The sequence below is a fragment of the Notothenia rossii genome, assembly GCF_949606895.1.
Source record: "Notothenia rossii genome assembly, chromosome: 5".
NCBI lineage: Eukaryota > Metazoa > Chordata > Actinopteri > Perciformes > Nototheniidae > Notothenia > Notothenia rossii.
Window position 1 is genome coordinate 10,494,968 of NC_136903.1, and position 18,672 is coordinate 10,513,639.

At 42.8% G+C, this 18,672-nt stretch overlaps 1 protein-coding gene across 3 annotated transcripts in view; it reads right to left on the reverse strand.

Moving 5' to 3' along the window:
* Nucleotides 1–1,380: 1,380 nt before the first annotated feature.
* mon2 (MON2 homolog, regulator of endosome-to-Golgi trafficking) overlaps nucleotides 1,381–18,672 on the reverse strand; it is a 48,000-nt gene continuing 30,708 nt past the window's right edge. For 2 of the 3 annotated variants that reach the window (XM_079681438.1, XM_079681439.1), the window contains exons 21-35: nucleotides 16,783–16,893; nucleotides 14,419–14,594; nucleotides 14,134–14,296; nucleotides 12,418–12,711; nucleotides 10,469–10,667; nucleotides 9,290–9,933; nucleotides 8,391–8,534; nucleotides 6,663–6,680; nucleotides 6,005–6,133; nucleotides 4,359–4,549; nucleotides 4,211–4,271; nucleotides 3,763–3,886; nucleotides 3,288–3,495; nucleotides 2,543–2,625; nucleotides 1,381–2,100 (exon numbers count right to left, since the gene is read on the reverse strand). In XM_079681438.1, coding sequence (XP_079537564.1) covers nucleotides 1,937–2,100; nucleotides 2,543–2,625; nucleotides 3,288–3,495; nucleotides 3,763–3,886; nucleotides 4,211–4,271; nucleotides 4,359–4,549; nucleotides 6,005–6,133; nucleotides 6,663–6,680; nucleotides 8,391–8,534; nucleotides 9,290–9,933; nucleotides 10,469–10,667; nucleotides 12,418–12,711; nucleotides 14,134–14,296; nucleotides 14,419–14,594; nucleotides 16,783–16,893 — 2,709 coding nt within the window. In that variant the 3' untranslated portion in view covers nucleotides 1,381–1,936. The remainder of the gene's footprint in view (nucleotides 2,101–2,542; nucleotides 2,626–3,287; nucleotides 3,496–3,762; nucleotides 3,887–4,210; nucleotides 4,272–4,358; nucleotides 4,550–6,004; nucleotides 6,134–6,662; nucleotides 6,681–8,390; nucleotides 8,535–9,289; nucleotides 9,934–10,468; nucleotides 10,668–12,417; nucleotides 12,712–14,133; nucleotides 14,297–14,418; nucleotides 14,595–16,782; nucleotides 16,894–18,672) is intronic. The other variant, XM_079681440.1, reaches the window with a different exon arrangement.

Sequence of the window (18,672 nt, forward strand, 5' to 3'; positions counted from 1 at the left end):
GCGGGCAGTGTCACAACCCAACCAACAGCACAAACTACTACCTCAGCCAGTGCATGGTGAAAGAGCGAGGCGAAGACGACGATATTAGAAGAAAAAGACGGAAAAAAGGTCGAAAGAAATGCACCGTCTGGACTGTACAGCGACATTCCCATGCAGATTGTCCGACCTCTCTTCTTCTGTGCAGACTTGAAATAAGAGGGAAAACCCGCCCAAGCAGACCTGCTCCCTCCGCGCTCTTCCTCCTCCCACTCCTCTTCGTCCTCCTCCTCCTCCTCCTCCTCATTGCAAACCACAAAACGGTCCCTTCCCCTCATATGACCCAGTAGATCATCCGAAACTCGGACCTGGGGATCTTCATGGGACATTGTAGGGGAGCCGAGGGGTCCCTAAAGCATGGGAAGGCTATCTATGTCTGCATGGGAAACGAGCACAACGTTTAGAGTGTAGCTGTTGTCTATTCCTGAGCTTCAGTTAGCTATAACCCCACCTACTGTTCAGTACAAGGAGATATTCCTTCCACACATGTTCAAAAAATTATCTTTTAAATGTCCCTCAACTTCAAATGTGGATACAATATCAAAAACAGGAAACTACAATAAATATGTGTTAAACTTCTGTAACACAAAGGCTTAATTACAATCTGCAATATGAATGGTGTTGTGGTATTTTGGGAGTTATATAGGTCTGTTCATGAAGTAACCAACAGTCACTAACTATATAGATAGCAGTATTGCTAAATTATGACTAAGCACAAGTCAAAAGGTTGGAGGAAATAACAATATAACAATTGTATGGTGAAATATTTAGATTAAGTGCATCTTATTAAATCACTTTCCCTGTGTGAGCTGGCTTGTTTCTTAGTTGGAAACGGACTAATTCCCGTTTGGCACTCAACGATTTGATGTCATTGTAGTCACAATGACATCATTGGTTTAGAAGCCTCATGTTGGGCATTTAAGCCGACACCATCTTGTTTTTTGGAACAAGCATTGACACAAGAGGGTGTAGCAGAGTACCACAGTGTTGAGCAACACATTTTAAGATGTTAAAATCTTCCTTTTATGATCGAAAAACAAACCGTGAAAGAGTTACATTTGTAGGACTAAAACTCAGAGAGCACCTAGAATGGCCTCTGTAGAAACCTGTCAATCACAAATGAACCATTCCCCCTATTCACTTAAAATAAATACATTTCCTAAATAAACATTATCCTGTATTGAAGAAGACTTTAATCTAGCTGGTCATTGGCTAATTTGAAAGTAGAGCCATTATTAATCCAGGACAACTCTAAAAAAGGGAATTTATATGCCTGAATATTTATGTTTTTCAAGATGGTGCGTTAATGATGCATTGTAACTGAGCACACTCGGAGCACAGAGCTGATCGTAGAATTGTCCCATTTATTTTACACAGACAGGTACATCCCTTCTCAGATGGCTGGCTATAGATGACATGGAATGTTACAGTAAGATTTGTTTTCTTGCATAAAATCCTTACTGTTGAAAATGTTGGAAAAGTTTAAGTGTTAATTTTTAAGATCAAGAAAGCCCCAGTTGTTGCATCTTTTTGTGAATTACATCATCAACACTATCACCACACACTGTACATCGATTCCACCTCATCAGGAGAATAAAACAAACAGGCAACACTGCAGTCTTTTTCAAATCTCTGTAGTTAACTCAAGAGTGCAGTCAGTCTGAATGAGAATGGAGGGGCCAGATGAGTAATCGGCTCACATGAGAAGCGTACGATGATGCGCATGAAGGTCGGGGGGGGGGCGTTGGCCTCATTGGATCTCTCTTCGTCAGGGGTCACTTCATGTCACTGTAGATGGGGCTCACGTTGAGTTCATGTCCGTGCACTTGTGAAGCACGTGGGTGGAGAAGACACATTCAAGATTTCTTTGTTATAAAAAAACAAATTTGAGTGAGGCTGGTCAGGACTCTCCGTTCTGGACTCTGGACACAGGTGGCTGCATAAAGTCTTTAAAGGGCCCCAGGGCCTCCTTCAGGGCCGAGCTCACCTCAGTCGAGGAGCATGTTATGCACTCTACAAGTGTCGGGTACAGGGCGATCACTTGAGCCCATGTGTTGCCATCCACTGTAGACAGTAAACAAGAGGGAACAAGAGGGAAGAAAATACAAAGGGGGGAGTGGGGAGGGGAGGGGAGGAAGAGGAGAATATGAATTGTGATGGAAGGCAATCAAAGAAATCATTTCCTTCATGAAATTCCCACAGGCGTACGGAAATGAGTTTTGCTCTGAATAAAGGGCGATGTAGTGCAAACATCTTGAAGGGCACTTCAAAAACGTAATTTTATTATGCCTCACTTCAGAACGATTGCGGTTAAAATAATGATTTCTAGTAATTGACCTTGCTGGAGACGTAAACAGCTCCACCCAGATTGGAGATAAAACTCATTTGAAAAATGGTCCCAACTGTACTCTGACACATTTAGCTGAAATGAATAGATGATGTTTGTATCATAGTGTCACCTCTTCCAAAGATCTATTTAATCCATTTTCAAAAGTTTGATACTCACCATTCTCTGGCTGTGTCTTTTTAAGCGAGTCCATCAAAGTGCTGATGGCTTTCAACACAAAGATAATCTCCGTCACTTGTTGCCTAAAAAGAGAAATACCAAAGACCTTTATTAGCTACACCTGTACAAAAAACCTGAAGATGTTAGTTGGAAGATTTTTGTGTTGCTCAAAAGATATCAGCTAACAAAGGAGATGAGGATTTAACGTATTTGACCACTGAAAGAAAGAAAGCGTGTGTTAGGCACTTTTATTAAACCACATATTTGAGTTTCTTAAAATGTGTGTGTCTGAATTTAAATAACCTTGCAATTGCTCTTCATATGTATTTTGTAATTATCCTATTCTTCTCAACCCCCCCCAACCCCCACCCCCCAACCGTCCTTTAGTCATTTTCTGTACTAATGGTGCAATTTCCCCATGGGCATGATTTAACTTCCATCATGTCTTGAGAAAAGAAAAAAAAATGCAGTATGATACATGACACCGAAGCCTTTAATGTGGTGGCAGTTTGTAAAAGTGGATAAGTACAGTGGTTTTGTGTTGTTTACAAAAAGAGAAAAGGACAAGTGATGGATGCAGGACTGGAGCTCCGGTGGTCTTTTTTCTTTCTTGCGAAATGTCTCAGGGTTAATGATGACACGAACAATAAACAGTGTTAAGGGGCACGTTTTGGTGGGAAAATCAGTAAAATATCATATTTAAAAAAAAAAAAAATCATATTAAGAGGTGTATGGTTGGGTGTACCTGGGCAGGGGGCAGCGTCCGCTCAACCTCTCGTCCTCTACGTAGCGTCGGAGAACATCCTGGGACCGCTTGAGGAGCACAGACAGCGCCATGCGAGAGATGTAGCCCTCCTGTGGAGTGGACACCTTGTTGCTGAAGGAAAACTGCAGCAGCGTCTCGAAACACACCTTAGAAAACTCCTCCCTCATCCTCACATCGATCTCGGCCTCTGTCACGAGAAAGACATTTGAACATATGAGACGTTCTGCTGAGGCTGCTCTCCAGAGTGATTTACAATGAGGGCAGACACAGGGCTTGCACAACACATGAAGAGTTTGACAGCAGCCATTGTTAGAGATGAGCCACAGGGAGGGCCCAAGGACTTAATAGTTTCAGTGTGACTCCAGCGCGCGGCCACCCTCGCCGCCCGCGAGTCGCCGATAATACGCAAAAAAAAAAAACAGAGCTGAAGTCAAATGCAAAAGTGACGTCTTACCTGTAAACGAGGGAGACTGCGAGTGAATGGAGCCTTTATTGAGCATGGCCATTATCTGGCCGACAAAGTCTTTGGGGATGAAGTTGGCAAACGGTAAAATCTCTGTGCTGATCAGCTGGACCACCTCAAATAAAAAAGACACAATGACGATGTGGGTCACCTTCAGAATCCAAATCAGAAACAGGTTTATTGCCAAGTAGGTTTACACATACGAGGAATTTTGTTATTATAACATTAAAATATCGCAATATTTACATGGAATATAGATGAGATATAGATATACCCGAAAAAAAAAGTATAATACAATTAAATATGTGCAGTATTGGTATGCTTCACATTTCGGAGGGTTGTGCAGGTCTGACACAGTTAAAATGTGTGCATTAATTTAATGCATAGAGTCTATATAATAAAGAGACACTGATATACTGGATGCTAGGAAAGTATTTACCTCTACATCAATGGCTTCATTCTTCTGAAACTCTTGGATAGAAACGTTATCTGGGGGTGTGCTATATATGGAAAAAAAAAACAACGAAATAATGAGTTTGGGACCTTAAAAAGGTGCGTATTCAACCTTATATTGCCTGAATCTGTACCTTTTGGTAAAAAGAAAGTCTTCAAAGGCATTGGCCAACTCCGGCCACATAGTGTCGAACTTTCCAGACGAAGCGTGCTGCCGCGCCACCGGCAGCCCGATAGACAGCACCTTGAGCAGAGATGAGACGGCCAGCTTCCAGGTGCTCTCTGATGGACAGGCGTACTTCAAACCCAAGGGCATTCTTAAAGTCTTGAACGTGAAAGGGGAAACAAAGGAGAAGACGGCAATTACATAACATCTTGAGACTGAAACACAGAGAATGACTTCAAGGTAAAATATATCAAATGAAATGCAGCTGAAAACCTTTCACCTCCTCTTTTAAAAACTGAAATGTGGAGAAATTTGTATTTATAGAGCCAACATCAAAGTCAGGACATTCTCTTCACGAGCAGTATTCATTCTACAGAACGAAAAAAAAAACTATTTTTTGAAAACTTCCTCTTCTGAGAGAACAGCTGGGCTCCCTTAGGTTGGGATTTTGCAAGCATTGCCTTTTTGTTTTGGAGACGGGAAAGAATGGGAGCCAGATTTGGATTTGCCTATGGGGAACCTTTAGTGCTTTGGTTTTAGATTTCTTACAAACAGACTATGGGAAAGTGCGTTTAAACACAGGTGTTAGAAACGAGACTGTCAACTTTGAGACAAATTAAGGATTTCCATGACTTGCACTAAGGACATATTTCAGATAGGGCAGAAAAATGCTGCTGATCTTGAGCCACAACTTCACTTTACACTTACGTAATGTTTCAACCTTAAGATCATCACTATCAAGTCAGAGAGACAAGTGAAGTGAAAGTTGCCCAGAGGCAGATGGACATTGACAGATTCCTTTTAGACAGCAAACAGAATTAACTAATGATTTCAAAATATACTAAACGTTATGCATATACATTATCTGCATTCCATTTTACTTTAGACAAACATCCCTTTGGAAATTAAATCACAAGATCCAGTCAGTCAGTCAGTTCACCACACATTGACGGTTTGCATGTTTGCCCTTAGAAGAAATGGCATGACACAAAAAATAATGAATACAGACTATTCAATCGCATAGTTGTCTATAATCAACTGAATTTAATGGGATACTTCATCAGCCTATAGGTCTGTCACTATGAGCAACTAAATACATGCAGTCATTTGATCCATTGTTTATATAAACTAGTGTTTACAGTGCAGCAAAAAATAACACTGGGTTTTAAGGATTGGTGGTTTGCCTTAGTCAGCATATGTACAACACCTGTTTTTGAGGGTATGCCAGAAGATCAACTTGCCTAAAGGTTTCTTAGGAGAGCAGCAGCAATGTTCTACCTTTAGTAATTCTGGGTTAATAAACTATATAATAAAACACCCAACAGGCTGAACAGGCTTCAACAACAACTTCAGCTCAATGGGCTGCCAGAAGGAACCGTTGAGAAAGAGAACGTGTCTAGCCTAATTTTGACATTTTACACTCGACAATAGAAAATGCATGGAAATGAACTTTAACAGCCGCTTTTCAAATTGACAAAAAGTGTGAGATTGTACATCCCAACTTTTTGTTTTGTTGCTTTTGGTACAATTCGTCAGAATGATAGTCTTGGAAAACATTTCCAAAACTGTGCCAGGATTTTCTTGCCCACGACGACCCTCTCTTGGTGATAATACCTTGATGATGTTCTGCAGAACTTTCTCGTTGATGACAGCTTTGTGGCACGCCGTTTTATGGTACAGGTCCACCACCACCTCCAAGGAGCGCTCAGCGAAGGGCACGTAGTTTAAGGCAACCCATTCTGCCTGCGGGGCAAGAGGATTGAAGAGAAACAGGATATTTCAGTCGGACTCATCTGAAAAACTTTATTTGTACTTATAAGCAGAATCACATTGAAAGCCGTTTTTAAAAAAGGCACACTTTGTATATGAGTAACACAGAATTAGTTTTTCAGGTTTTTAGTTTAGTTTTTTAGGCTTACCTAAGCTGACATGTTACAGCCAAACAAATGACTTAATGCTACAAAGTGTGTCTTTAAGAAATATTAACAGAACCACACATGTGCGAATGAACATCACCAAAAAAACACAAAATCAACTGGAAATGGAGCTGCACAGGGGCTGTGCACACAGACGCATAACCACCAGTTAGTGGCAGGCAGAGAGGGGGGGGGAGCATGGAGTGAGGAGACGCAGATGAGACGTGAGAGCCGACCATGCGGTGTGATATCTCATCTACCGCAGAGGGAGGCTCGCCACCTTTCAGCACAGCTTAGTAAAACTATAGAGGGGAGAGGAGGGGGGGGGGGCTGAAGGAGATGATGACGGAACTCACCGGTGCAAAGAGCTGGATCTAAAATGGTTATCCAGTGAGAAACAGAATGAGAGAAAATCGCAATTAAACTGGTGTTTGGGTTGTAACCAATTTGCAGAGGCTTGTTGTCCGAAGGAGATTCTATAACCAGGACTGAATTAGGGGAACACTCCTATATGGTGTCCGACAGGTGCCAACACGTTACAACGCTCAAAAACACTTCCATTAGGAGACAACGCACTGCGAGTTTAAAAAAAACAATGTAAATATCAAAATGCTAATCTGCCAAAACACTGACAGAATTAATATATTTACCAAATTGACAACACATGCGCAGCGTTTACTAAAGGCGCTGCACAAACGTAATGCAGCAAATCCAAAACACAACCAAGCTCAAAAGACAACGGAAAAGGGGACCAACAGTAACGGCCCGTCCACACTACAGCTTCGACAGCTTCAAAAACGATTTCCAACGCGTCTGCCCATTCACTTTGAATGGGGTGACGTCACGTTGCCTCGCTTTTCGCCGAACTGAATTGTGGGTAGCAGAGCGGAGCTTTCCTGGCGTTTCAGGCTGCAAAAGTTGAGCAATGTTCAACTTTTGAAGCTTCTGAAGCTTTCGGTGGAAGCGTCAGCCAATCAAATCATATGCCAGTACAAGCTCTAGCCAATAAAACCGCTGCTTGTGTGTGAGGGGCGGGAGATTCATGTGATTGGTTGTTGGTCGAGCTTCAGACACGCCGGCCGGCAAGCTTTATTTTGAAGCTGTAGTGTGGACGGACCGCTACAGTTTGAAATCCCAGAGCTTCAACATTGTTTTTCTAAACGCTGTGCATGTGTTGTCAAGTCGGTGAAGATGTTCCTCTATTTGCATTGGCACTTTTGTGTTTTTATATTTGCATAGTTTCTGATGCTGCCAGGCGTTTCTCTTAATGGAAATGTTTTGGGCGGTGGTAGCGCGTTTGCACTTGTAGGCCACCGTACTCTTAGCACCAAAAGCCAACGAGGCATTAAAGACCACCCAAAGCATTTGTTTGGCTGGGTGGAAATGTTGTTTGACGCTCTCAATTAAAACAACTTAAAACAGATTCAGACTCTGAGGGCCAAGTCTGGACCCCGCATGCAGGACTAACAGACTCAGGATGTCAGACAGGAAAATGTGTGGCGCTAACATTTCTCTGTACCAGACTGCAACTCTCAGCGTTTCCCTGAACACATAGCACCTGCTGGATGTTGTAAGTTTAGGCAACAACAATGACTACCGTAAGTAAGATATCAGTGTTGTGAACAGACTCCTGTGATCTTAAGAAGAAAGGAGAATTGTTTGTGGTTTGTAGTCTTGCTTAAGATCACTGGCAAACAAATGTGTTCTTTAAATGACTATGAACTGTGTTTGAACTTAAAAGTAGTGAAAGATGTCTCTGGTGTGCTGCCAGCAGGAGGTAGCACGAGGAAGGGAAGATGAGGAAGAAATGGCTCGGGGCCACTAATGGGGGTCCAGAGGAACCTGTCAATCTCCCTGAGGGCCGTGATAGGGGCTTCATAAGGACAAGACTAAAAGGGAAAGGGAGAAGGGGTGCTTCATGAACATCAAAGAAGAGGGATGATCTTGTAGAGGATGGCTGGAGAGAGAAGCTCAACAAGTAACAGAGTACACCATCCAACATTTGAATGAAACAAACTGTAAAAAGGACGTCAATCGCAAAATGATAACCAGGCAGTTAAACGGCCGATTCGGTTTCCTCGTACCTGGTTGTATTTGGCATTGGCCACGTGTTTGGTTTCCATCCTGCCGTACTGAGGAGGCTTGCAGGAGAACTCCACGAAGAGTAGCAGCTGTTCGAAGATGGCCGGGTACATGACCTGCAGGTTCTCCGGTCCCACACAGATGGCCTGCAGCAGGGAGGGAAGGGAGGAACAAACACTGCTGACATCCACCACGGGACTGCGTATTGCATCATTTAGCACACTGACACATTGTTTCCTGGACTGAGTTGACACTGAATGGGAAGAAATAACTTTGGCTCGACAGGGAAGGTAAGGGTCTGCTTTTACCAGAGACATGGTACTCATTTAGAGTCAGCGCTTCAAGTTAAAAAGGTACAAGAAAAAGCTTTGTGTGAATTACATTCAGTTTATCAGTCCAATAAAAACATTGCTTACATTTTGTGGGTCCTATTTCTCAAATGGAAAGATTTGCTTTGCTTTCACAACTGTTTGGTGAAGTAAACAATTAAAAGGACATCACCTCGGACTCTGATAAATTGTGACATAAGGATAATCGATTATTAAAATAGTAATCGGTGGCAGCCCTTTAGAAGTTATTTGTAGTATTGAGATATATAGGTAATAAAAATCACAATCAAGCATTAAGGCTGTTCCTAACCCGCAATAGGAGATAACTATGTTTACTTGCTATAATTGATCTCCTTGGCTCTGTCTTTTAAGATCATTTTGTATTCTAAGTCTAAAGTCAAGAGATGGACAGGAGGATGAATTCAACGAAGGTCTCCTGCTGGATACAAACTGGAGACCTCGTCATCTACGACCCCTAACTCAACATAACGGACAACATACAGTACAGTATGTTAAGAGCCTTTTCGTTAGCCTTATTTGGATTTCCTGACAACACATTTTGCTTTGCCCACCTTCTGCAAGACATCCAGCGCGGTGAGCACGGCCTCCTGCAGGCTGGTGAGCACCGCCTCAGTGTAGGAGGGCAGGATGAAGGGCGAGGCGTCGCTGCTGATGGGCACGGACACGGCCCCGTGGAGGATGACCCCCAGCTTCTTCAGGTCCTCCATACTGAAGTTGGATTTGATGTGCTGGTAGAGCGCCGGGAAAATCTGGATCAACGCTGTGAGGAAGGGCTGGCTGGGGATGAAGGAGAACTTCTCCGTGGGGCCGCTGGGGGGCCGCGTGCTGTCCGTTCCTGTCCGATACCACGTGTTCCACGCCGACCACCACAACGCAGAGTCCTCTAAGGCTGACTCCTCTCCAGGGGGAGGGGCCTGCAGCTCGGCGCCGTTGTACCGCGTCAGCCGCTCGACCAGAGAGTCCGAGCGCACCAGGGGTCTGCCGGGGCCGTACGCCGAGAGGGGGTCGATGAGCACAGGGGGGACGCCGATAGCAGTGAACGCGTCCCCTGCTTTGTCCCAGTCTCTAACAGGCGTGACGATCTGGAGGATCTCCTGAAAGCTCTTGAGGGCAGCCAGGGACACCTCGTTGTTTTTGCTGAGCGCCGCCGACTGGATGTGGTTCAGCAGCACCTCCCAGGCCTCGAAGAAATCCCCTGCAGACACACAGCACGATGATGGAGGGGTGGGAGACTGACAATTAGCGGCATTACTGGCACTTCATATTTGAAAAAAATATTTTTTTATATTTTCACTTACTTTATAATGCTGCTACTTTTGTTCTTATTTTTAATACCATGTGTATTTATTAGATTTTTTGTTTATTCACATATGCTTGCCTCTTTTTTAATATGTTAGTCTACTCATTTTATTAGCTTTTTATCTGCACTGCGCTCTTTCCTTTTCATAATGTTAATGGTGTGTGATGAATAAAGGATTTCTGATTCATGTTGTACATAAAGGGCCACAAATAGCACTTTGATCAGTGAGATTTTGAAACCAACATAACACATAGAAGTTAAAGAGGACTGACAACTATACTTAGAGCTGCAGCTCACAGACATACATTTTAATATGTAATTGCTATTGTTTACAGTTCCGTGGTGGCAAACTGCAGAAGTGTGGCATACCTTATGTACAGCAACATCACATAAAGGGCTTGAGTACCATATCAGATGAAGCCTGGCTCACCTAGCTGCTGGAGGAGATAGCGCCTGGTGTTGAAGATGCGTGCCACCCCGGCTAGTGTCAGCACCCACGTCTCCGCCCACTGCTTTTCAGCGGTGTCACGCGAGTGGTGGATGAGGATGTTCCCGCCGCCAGACTCGATCTTCTCCTTGTCGGCCGTGGTGGAGGACGTCCTCACGCGGCCTAGCAGGTGGAACAGTACCTGGTGGCGACACGAAGAGAGTTCAACCGTCAGAAAGAGCTTAGAAGACAGCCTTTGAGGTCTATAATCATTTAAAGTAAGTTTGTAAGTACAAATTATAGATCTGAGAAAAAGGGAAGTTTCTGTCAACCCCGATATTTCTTGAAGCAATTTTTTGAAGTGGCCACATAGTAAATTACAACTCCAGCCATTGGGCCAAATATACTTTTTTCTTTTGACTTACTTAGGAAAGAGCCGTCAGTAGATCAGAGATTAATATTTGTTGAGGTTAATCAAGTACCCGGCACGAACACTTGTAAAAGCACATAAACATTAAGATACCATCTCAAAAACATTGCCAGACTCCGCCCCTCACTCTCCGACTCCGTGACAGAAACGCTCATACACGCCTTCATCACATCACGTCTGGACTACTGCAATGGAGTCCTGTCCGGGGTTCCCAGCAAAACCCTGGCCAGGCTCCAATATGTCCAGAACTCTACCGCCAGGCTTCTCACCCGCACTAAGCCATGGCAACATATCACCCCCACCCTCATCCACCTCCACTGGCTGCCGGTCTAGTCCCGGATTACAAAACACTCGTTCTCACGTACAAGTCCCTCCATACCCTCGCCCCCCAGTACTTAACAGACCTCCTACATCCCTACTAGGGATGCCAGAATCTGACCATGATCAAAATCGAAAATCGGATAGCCCTGGTGAATATTAATCGATTATTCGCTGCCGAATTATTAATACTATTACTATTATTAGCGTTAGTCTATATTTTGGTTGAAACTAAGCCAGGAAAAAAAAGAAGAACATAAATAATAATAAAAAAATCAATATAAATAAAATCGAATTTTAAAAATAATTTTCGATTATGGAGACTGTAACGAATATTCGAAAAATCGAATAATCGCTGGCATCCCTAATCCCTACAGCCCCTCTCGGAGTCTGCGGTCCTCAGACACGGGCCTGCTCTCCATCCCCCGCTCTCGCCTTCGTAATGTGGGTGACAGGGCGTTCAGTGTTGCGGCCCCCACCCTCTGGAATGCACTTCCTCCCGAGATCCGGAACGCTGCCTTACTGGACATCTTCAAATCCCCCCTAAAAACTCACCTGTTCACCCTGGCCTTCGGACCCTAGTCCTTTCCTGGTCCCCCTGCTTGCTTTCTTTTATTTAATTTTTTTCTTGTTTTGTTCGCTCCTCATTGTCCGTTTTGTTTTGTCCACCATGTACAGCGACCTTGGGTTCCGTGAAAGGCGCTTTATAAATTCCATTTATTATCATTATTATTATTATTATATTAAAGTTGTAAATTCCACTTGTAGTCAAATCTAGAGTTATTTTCCCTCCTCTATGGCGTGGTGCAAGAATTAAACCTGGACATTATCTAGGCTTTTAGCGCTTCTGACCTCCCTTGTCCCGATGTCAATGACTTTTTGATTAGATTTTTGGTTGGATTCCCAAACGAAGGTCTGTACTTCATACAAGTTTAAGAGATTTTTACAATTTCAGTCAGTAAACACTCACTGGCGTCTAAAGCTCGTACGCATCTTTAAATCAGGGGTTGCTGATAAAGAAGATCCAGGACAGATCAAAGTAATGTTGCACTCAAAAGACATTTTGGCTGAATGAACCACCAAGCAACTCTCATAGGAAAGAACAGAGCCCCTCCTCTGACTCTGTACTCAGTTCTTTTTATACATCTTTGAATTAACATTATTCAATACGATTAAATATAATTTACAACTCCTCGGGTGTTACCTTCCAGACCACAATGTGCCATGTGGGCTGCTGCAGCAGGGTCCCGTGGGCAGCTATGGTGGAGAACAGTGTCTGCCCAGCGCTTTTACGCACAGCGGGCCGGGGGTCCACACACATCTCGCCCAGCTTGGCGTACAGACAAAGCCACAGGCAGTCGAAGGGGGGGGCGGGGTGGAAAGGCCTGTTCAGGGTCTCTCCCTTCTCCTTGGCCTGCTTCTGCAGAGCCTCCTCCTCCCTCTCCAGGTCCTGTGTGATGGCCTCGCCTCTTTGGAAGAAGTAGTCTGAAATGTTCCACTGTGGGTGAAAATGGGAAGCGGGGTTAAGGAGTGCGGGCATTAATTGGAGAGGAAGGTCGGTAAAGCGCTGCTGGCAGTTTGGCTATCATATTACCATAAAGTAATCTCGCGGGAACAGCCACACTCCAAGATAAATAATTCCGCAAACCACAGATCAATATTGGGTTTTGCACGTCCTGAATACTGTAGAGAGAATCTATAAAATGTCTGCAGAGTGCTTCAGTGCTGTTAAATTAGATCAAATAATGCAAAACAAGGAATTATCAACTTTAATACTATTGGAAAAGAGAAGGACCCAACCTTTCACAAACAAGTCATAAATACACTGTAGTAATAAATAAGGCAGACATTTTGTTTTACTATTTATTTAACCATATTCTTGTTGGCGTAGCCTTGCTACAAATTATAGTAACACACAGTTACACTTGAGAATTGACACCTAAACTTAAATTGAAACAAAATCAAAATGCATGCTTGTTCCTTGAGCCAGACATATTGATTATAATCTGCAGCAAACAAATCTATTATTGATATATAAATATTTGGGCATCCGGCTGAATTACAATTCCATACCAAATCTTGTGAGCTAACAGCAACAGTAAATTATCTCCTCATACAGAAAAAGGAACCAGCTTTTATATGATTAGTAGAAAGGGGATGCATTGTGATTGATAAACATGATGCTTCCATACAACCTTAGACTTGCTCTATCTTTGACTATGACCTTGTTACCTGTCTAATCATTTAGTTTGGTCTTCTCTTGCAGAGAGGCAGGAGAAATATTGATATTTTCTTATTTACAAAGTGGTTACTGGGTATCCGCCATATATCACAATAATACTGGACCAGATCTAACCCACTCAAGTGATAGGCGTATGATTAAGGCCCCCCAAGCTCGTTCTGATCTTGGAAAATCGGTCTTTCCTTTAGATTATATTGCATAATTTGACCTATAGCCTCTAGATCAGGGGTGTCAAACTCAAGGCCCGGGGGCCAAATCCAGCCCGCGACTTCATTTTATGTGGCCCGCAAGAGCTTGCAAAGAATATGATACGTTTATTATATGGTTACATGCCGCTTTACAGAAGCACGTTGCCAATAAACTACATGTCCCACAATGCATCTCATTTTGTGACATGCGCACTGAAGAGACTTGCAATTATTTGCCCTAGACTTTTGCCTTCAGACGTAGTTAATTACTAAGTTATTACCCTATCCGATAATGATCCAATGCAGAGGAAATCATGTCATATAATACATTATTATATATATATTATATATTTATATAATCTTAAAGTAAAGTGGCCCTTAGAGAGCAACCATAATGCTAATGTGGCCCACGATGAAATTGAGTTTGACACCCCTGCTCTAGATGAGTTGACCATATGTTGAGCATCTTAGCAGTAACCCTGAGTCTCACCAATAGGCCAATGGAGGTGAGGCTGATGTTGAGCTCCTGGTTCTGGAGGCCGAAGCTGCCGGCTACATCCACTACGATCTGGAGGCACGTGCAAGGCATTGTGGGTAGGAAGTCTGTCACCACCAACTGCAGGCACTGGAAAGCTGTGCGGATTAAGGACTCGCTGAAGGGAAGAAAGAAACAAGGCACGCTTCGGTTGAGGTCAAATTCATGGATTATTCGCGACAAATATTTAGGCTGATTCTCTAGATTTGTCCATCTCTTCCTCCTCCTCTGTTCTCTCACCCTTGATCATTGCGGATGGCGCCGATGACTCCCAGGACGAGGGGCCAGCCGGGCCCCAGGCCGTCTCCCTGGCTCTGCAGGATCTGCAGGACACTCTCCAGCTGTTTCTGCCGGATGTCTGCATGCAGCACGTTGGACAACTCCTTCAGGGGGTTCAGCAACAGGAGCTGCAGTCGCTGGGGGAGAGAGAGAGGGAGATGTTCAAAGATTTACCAGAGATAAAAGAGTCATCTAAAACATTTGATTTAATACAGTTTTGGGGAAACATACAAAGGTTTAAACGGAATAATGAGAGATTGCTCAATGCTGTTGACTGCAAGTTAAGTGTTGATCACTTTTTTGGCAACAGTTCTTTTTTTTCTTTTTTTTGTTAAATGTGAGTCATAACCGTCTTTTTTATATTTGTTCTAACACAATGGATTGGTTGCATAAACCCAGTCCTCTCAGTGGCAGGGATGACACACAGACAAGCTAAAAGAGCTACATAAATAAAAGAGTATGGAAAAATCAAATGAAAGCAGAAGCTTGAAAGTGAAGCAAACTAATCCATTTTAATATAAAGTAGTAATTACAGGCATTTTGGTGCCAATATATTAAATACATTTTATAACAGTTAATATACTCAAGGAAAGCCATCTGGAAACTTAAAGATGGGTATTCAAATATCTTACAACTTCCTTGGGGTGTTTTGTTATTATAAATATTTAACATTAAAAGGTCCCACGTCATGCTTTTCCGGTTATTACCCGTCCCCTTGTGTGTTATGAAGCTTTTCCTGCATGTAAACGGTCTGCAGAGTCAAAAACCCTCAAAGTACACCCTGTAGGGAGTAAAACTCTAACACAGAGAAGACCTGTCTATGCTGCCCCAGAAGGCCTCGTTGGACATTTCTCATTTTCCATTGTTTGCCTCCTGGGTACAGTGACGTGCCCATACCCAAATGGACCCCCGGCATTGGTCCAAATGGACCAATCCGCGGAGCCGTTACGTTAAGCCGTGTCTGTGCTGTGAGCACACACACAAACTCCCAGCCAGGCTGCGGGTGTGTGTGTGCTCGGGCTGGTTTCGGGCTGGGTTTCGCTGTGTCTCGCAGACGGCCACTGGGCTCACAGGGAGGGGGGGGGGGGGGGGGGGCAGGAGCTCCAACAAGGCGTGTAGGACAGAGAGTGAATACACACACTTTACAGAGATGCTGTATGAGAAACCAATGTGAGTTTGGAACATTGAACAATGTAAATCTATTTTAGTAGACCTCAACAATGGAATTATGATCAGTAGAAATGGCCATGACACGGGACCTTTAAAATGAATTTCCACTGCAGGATTTAGAAAATGAGTCTGACTCAAATGTTTCTATTCTTCTACCTTTTTTTGAATAGATGCATTATTTAACATTAGTAGAGTCGTGGGCATACTGCACGAAAGGCATTGAAGAAGTGATTGTATTGTGCATTTCCCACACTGCAGTCATTGCTGGTATGGCTCTGTGCTGTTTCCATTAACCTCCACACAGTTCTCCTGCCCTCTTTCCGATAAGCTCTGCGCCGTTCCCTTTATCTGTCTGAGTAGGTGAAGGTCACAGTCTGCATTTGTGAGTGACAAGAGAGAGTGACTGTGACATTTCTGTTTCCCACACTTTAAGCATTTGGCACTCTCTTATCTATCCTGACACAAACTGTGACAGTGGAGCAGATTTCTCAAATGTCAGCATTTGACTGAAACCCAAAGAAAATACACCCGTCTTATAAAATACTCCCCACACTGTTCATATTATGGATAAGGGTTAAGAGCAGAGAGGTGACCTGGAAGATGTTTAGTTCAGTTTGTCCTCAACGTCGATACATATAACTTCATAAAGCAAGTTTTGGTCTGCATTAGTTTGCTCTGCTGATGTGTGTGGAGGACATTCTTAAGAGAAACTGATAAATAATTTGTGGACAAAGTTTGTCTTTTGTTATATTTAATAAAGTAATAAAGAAAGTCAATAAACAAGTGAAATCCCAAATGTAGGAACAGAGCTACTTCCTCCTCAGAGGATAGAGAAGTTCTGCACCCAGGACACAGCGTACAGTCACGCTATATAGTAATGAGAATAGCAAACTGGTCCCACCCTTAAAGTCCCTTAGGCATCATCTAAACATCCCCACCATTAAACCATAAAACCCCTCGTCCTTAACCATTTGCATATCCCCCCTTTTTACACTTCCTTTTGCCCCCTGCAACGTCAACCCTCAACATACAGTATGTCTCTGTTAAACACATAAGACTACAAATACAATCTAACAGTGTAAAAGGCGATCAGAGTATAAGACTATATGTTTTAAATGATTATACGATCATTTGACACGACAATGTGTAATGTACCTGATTTTGGGCGAGGGGAGGGTCGTGTTTGTAGGCCAGGCCGGCCTTGATGAGCGCCGTCAACGCCTCGGCCCCCCACTCTCTCATCCTGGAGTTTGTGTGCTGGCAGACCTGCAGGACACAACGCAAAGACACACAAATGCAGACACATGCGCACATTGATAGATTTGATGCAGAGAACAGTGTTTTACCCAGCAGTGGGCGAGTGTGAAACAATTGGGCGACATACTGTACAGCAGGGTGTGTGTGGTAAAGACTGGGGTCCCCTGTGATCACAAGATATGCTGTGGCAGATATATATAGATACACATGGAGAGGCCAGACTCAGTAGAGAAAGGTACACAAATGTAATATCAAAACTATTTTATTTTTAAGATTTTAACTTCATCTGTGATCTGAATGAATCATCTTTCCATGACTTCTCAATGACCTTTACTTAATTTTCCATGACCAAAAAATTACTCTTTCTCAGCAGTACCACTGAAAATGGTTTATTTTAACATGGAACAGGAAAATAAGGTCTGAATATGAAACATGTTGTGCCTATCTAAAAGTAGGCTTACTAACTTCTACAGGCTAAGGCAACTCAAATCTCTCACCAGCAAAATACCTCGTCAGTTAAATGCCATTTTACGTTTCATTACTATACCATACAGTATGTATTAAAAGTTATAGTATAACTATTTTGGCGATCAGATAAAATATAAATTATATTTGATGCAACTTTAGTTAAATTTCCATGACTTTTCCAAAACTTTGGGAAAAATATTGTTTTCCATAACTTTTCCAGGGCCTGGAAAAAGCATTTTGAATTTCCATGACTTTTCCAGGTTTTGAATGACCGTAAGAACAGTGTTTATAGCATCAGACTTACAATTCCTAAGAGGATCAAATCTCTGTTTTGCTTAGGGGAACAAAGACAGACTGCTAAGTACCTGTTCCCCTGCAGAGTCTAGATGGCCCATGTGTATCTATGATTGCATTTGAATCTTAATCTTTATTATACTGTACTTCTGTTAATCAAGACACAATAAACCTGATATCATTTTCACATTTCAATTCAAATATAGAAGCTGCATTTTGAATTTGAAGTCTGCAAAGAAAGATAGGCAGCGTTTTATCGGAGCATTAAGAACATACTGGCAGGAGCTGCGTCAGATTCAGAGTCTGTGACAAATCAGAGCTTCACGTTGGAAATTGCGCACAAGAATGCAAGGTCAAACACAGGAAGCGGAGCAAATGCACTGTGGACACATGTCGACTCCAACGTGTGGAAGCCAGACTGAGAGGAAATATCGGGGAAAAGGAGATTGGAAAGCCAAAGATTATAGAGGAGGGAATCTCAGCTTACCTTCTGCAAAACAGACAGGAGTGCAAAAAAAGAGAGGGGAGATAGACAGAGTAAATGTGAAGGAAACCTCTTAACACCTTTCCACACATAACAATGAGATTCCACAGATTTGAAGACGTGTGCCAATACCCACAGTGAGTAGTGAAATGTAAACTCAAGTTAAATCCACTTCTATGAATAACACTTTACAAACAACAGGGTTGACTCCATATGTTTTAAATCCAAATTTGTGTCCAATATTTTCTTACATTAAAAAAGCAAGTTGATTTTAAAGCATTCTGTATTCATGTTGCTTCATCAGGGAAAATACGCATGGGGCTCTCTTTCCCTCCTTTCTTAGATATTCCTGTGCCACAAACAAAAAGCTATGTCCCATGTACTGTCTCAAATATGCTGCGAATAATATTCCTTTATTATCTGAATTTCCAAAATCAGAGATATGCTCTAACAAAAATCAGCTCAACTTGGTACTGCCTTAAAAACAGATGTGTAGACACAAAGAGAAAAAGCATCATTTTGCATACACTGGACATTATTCA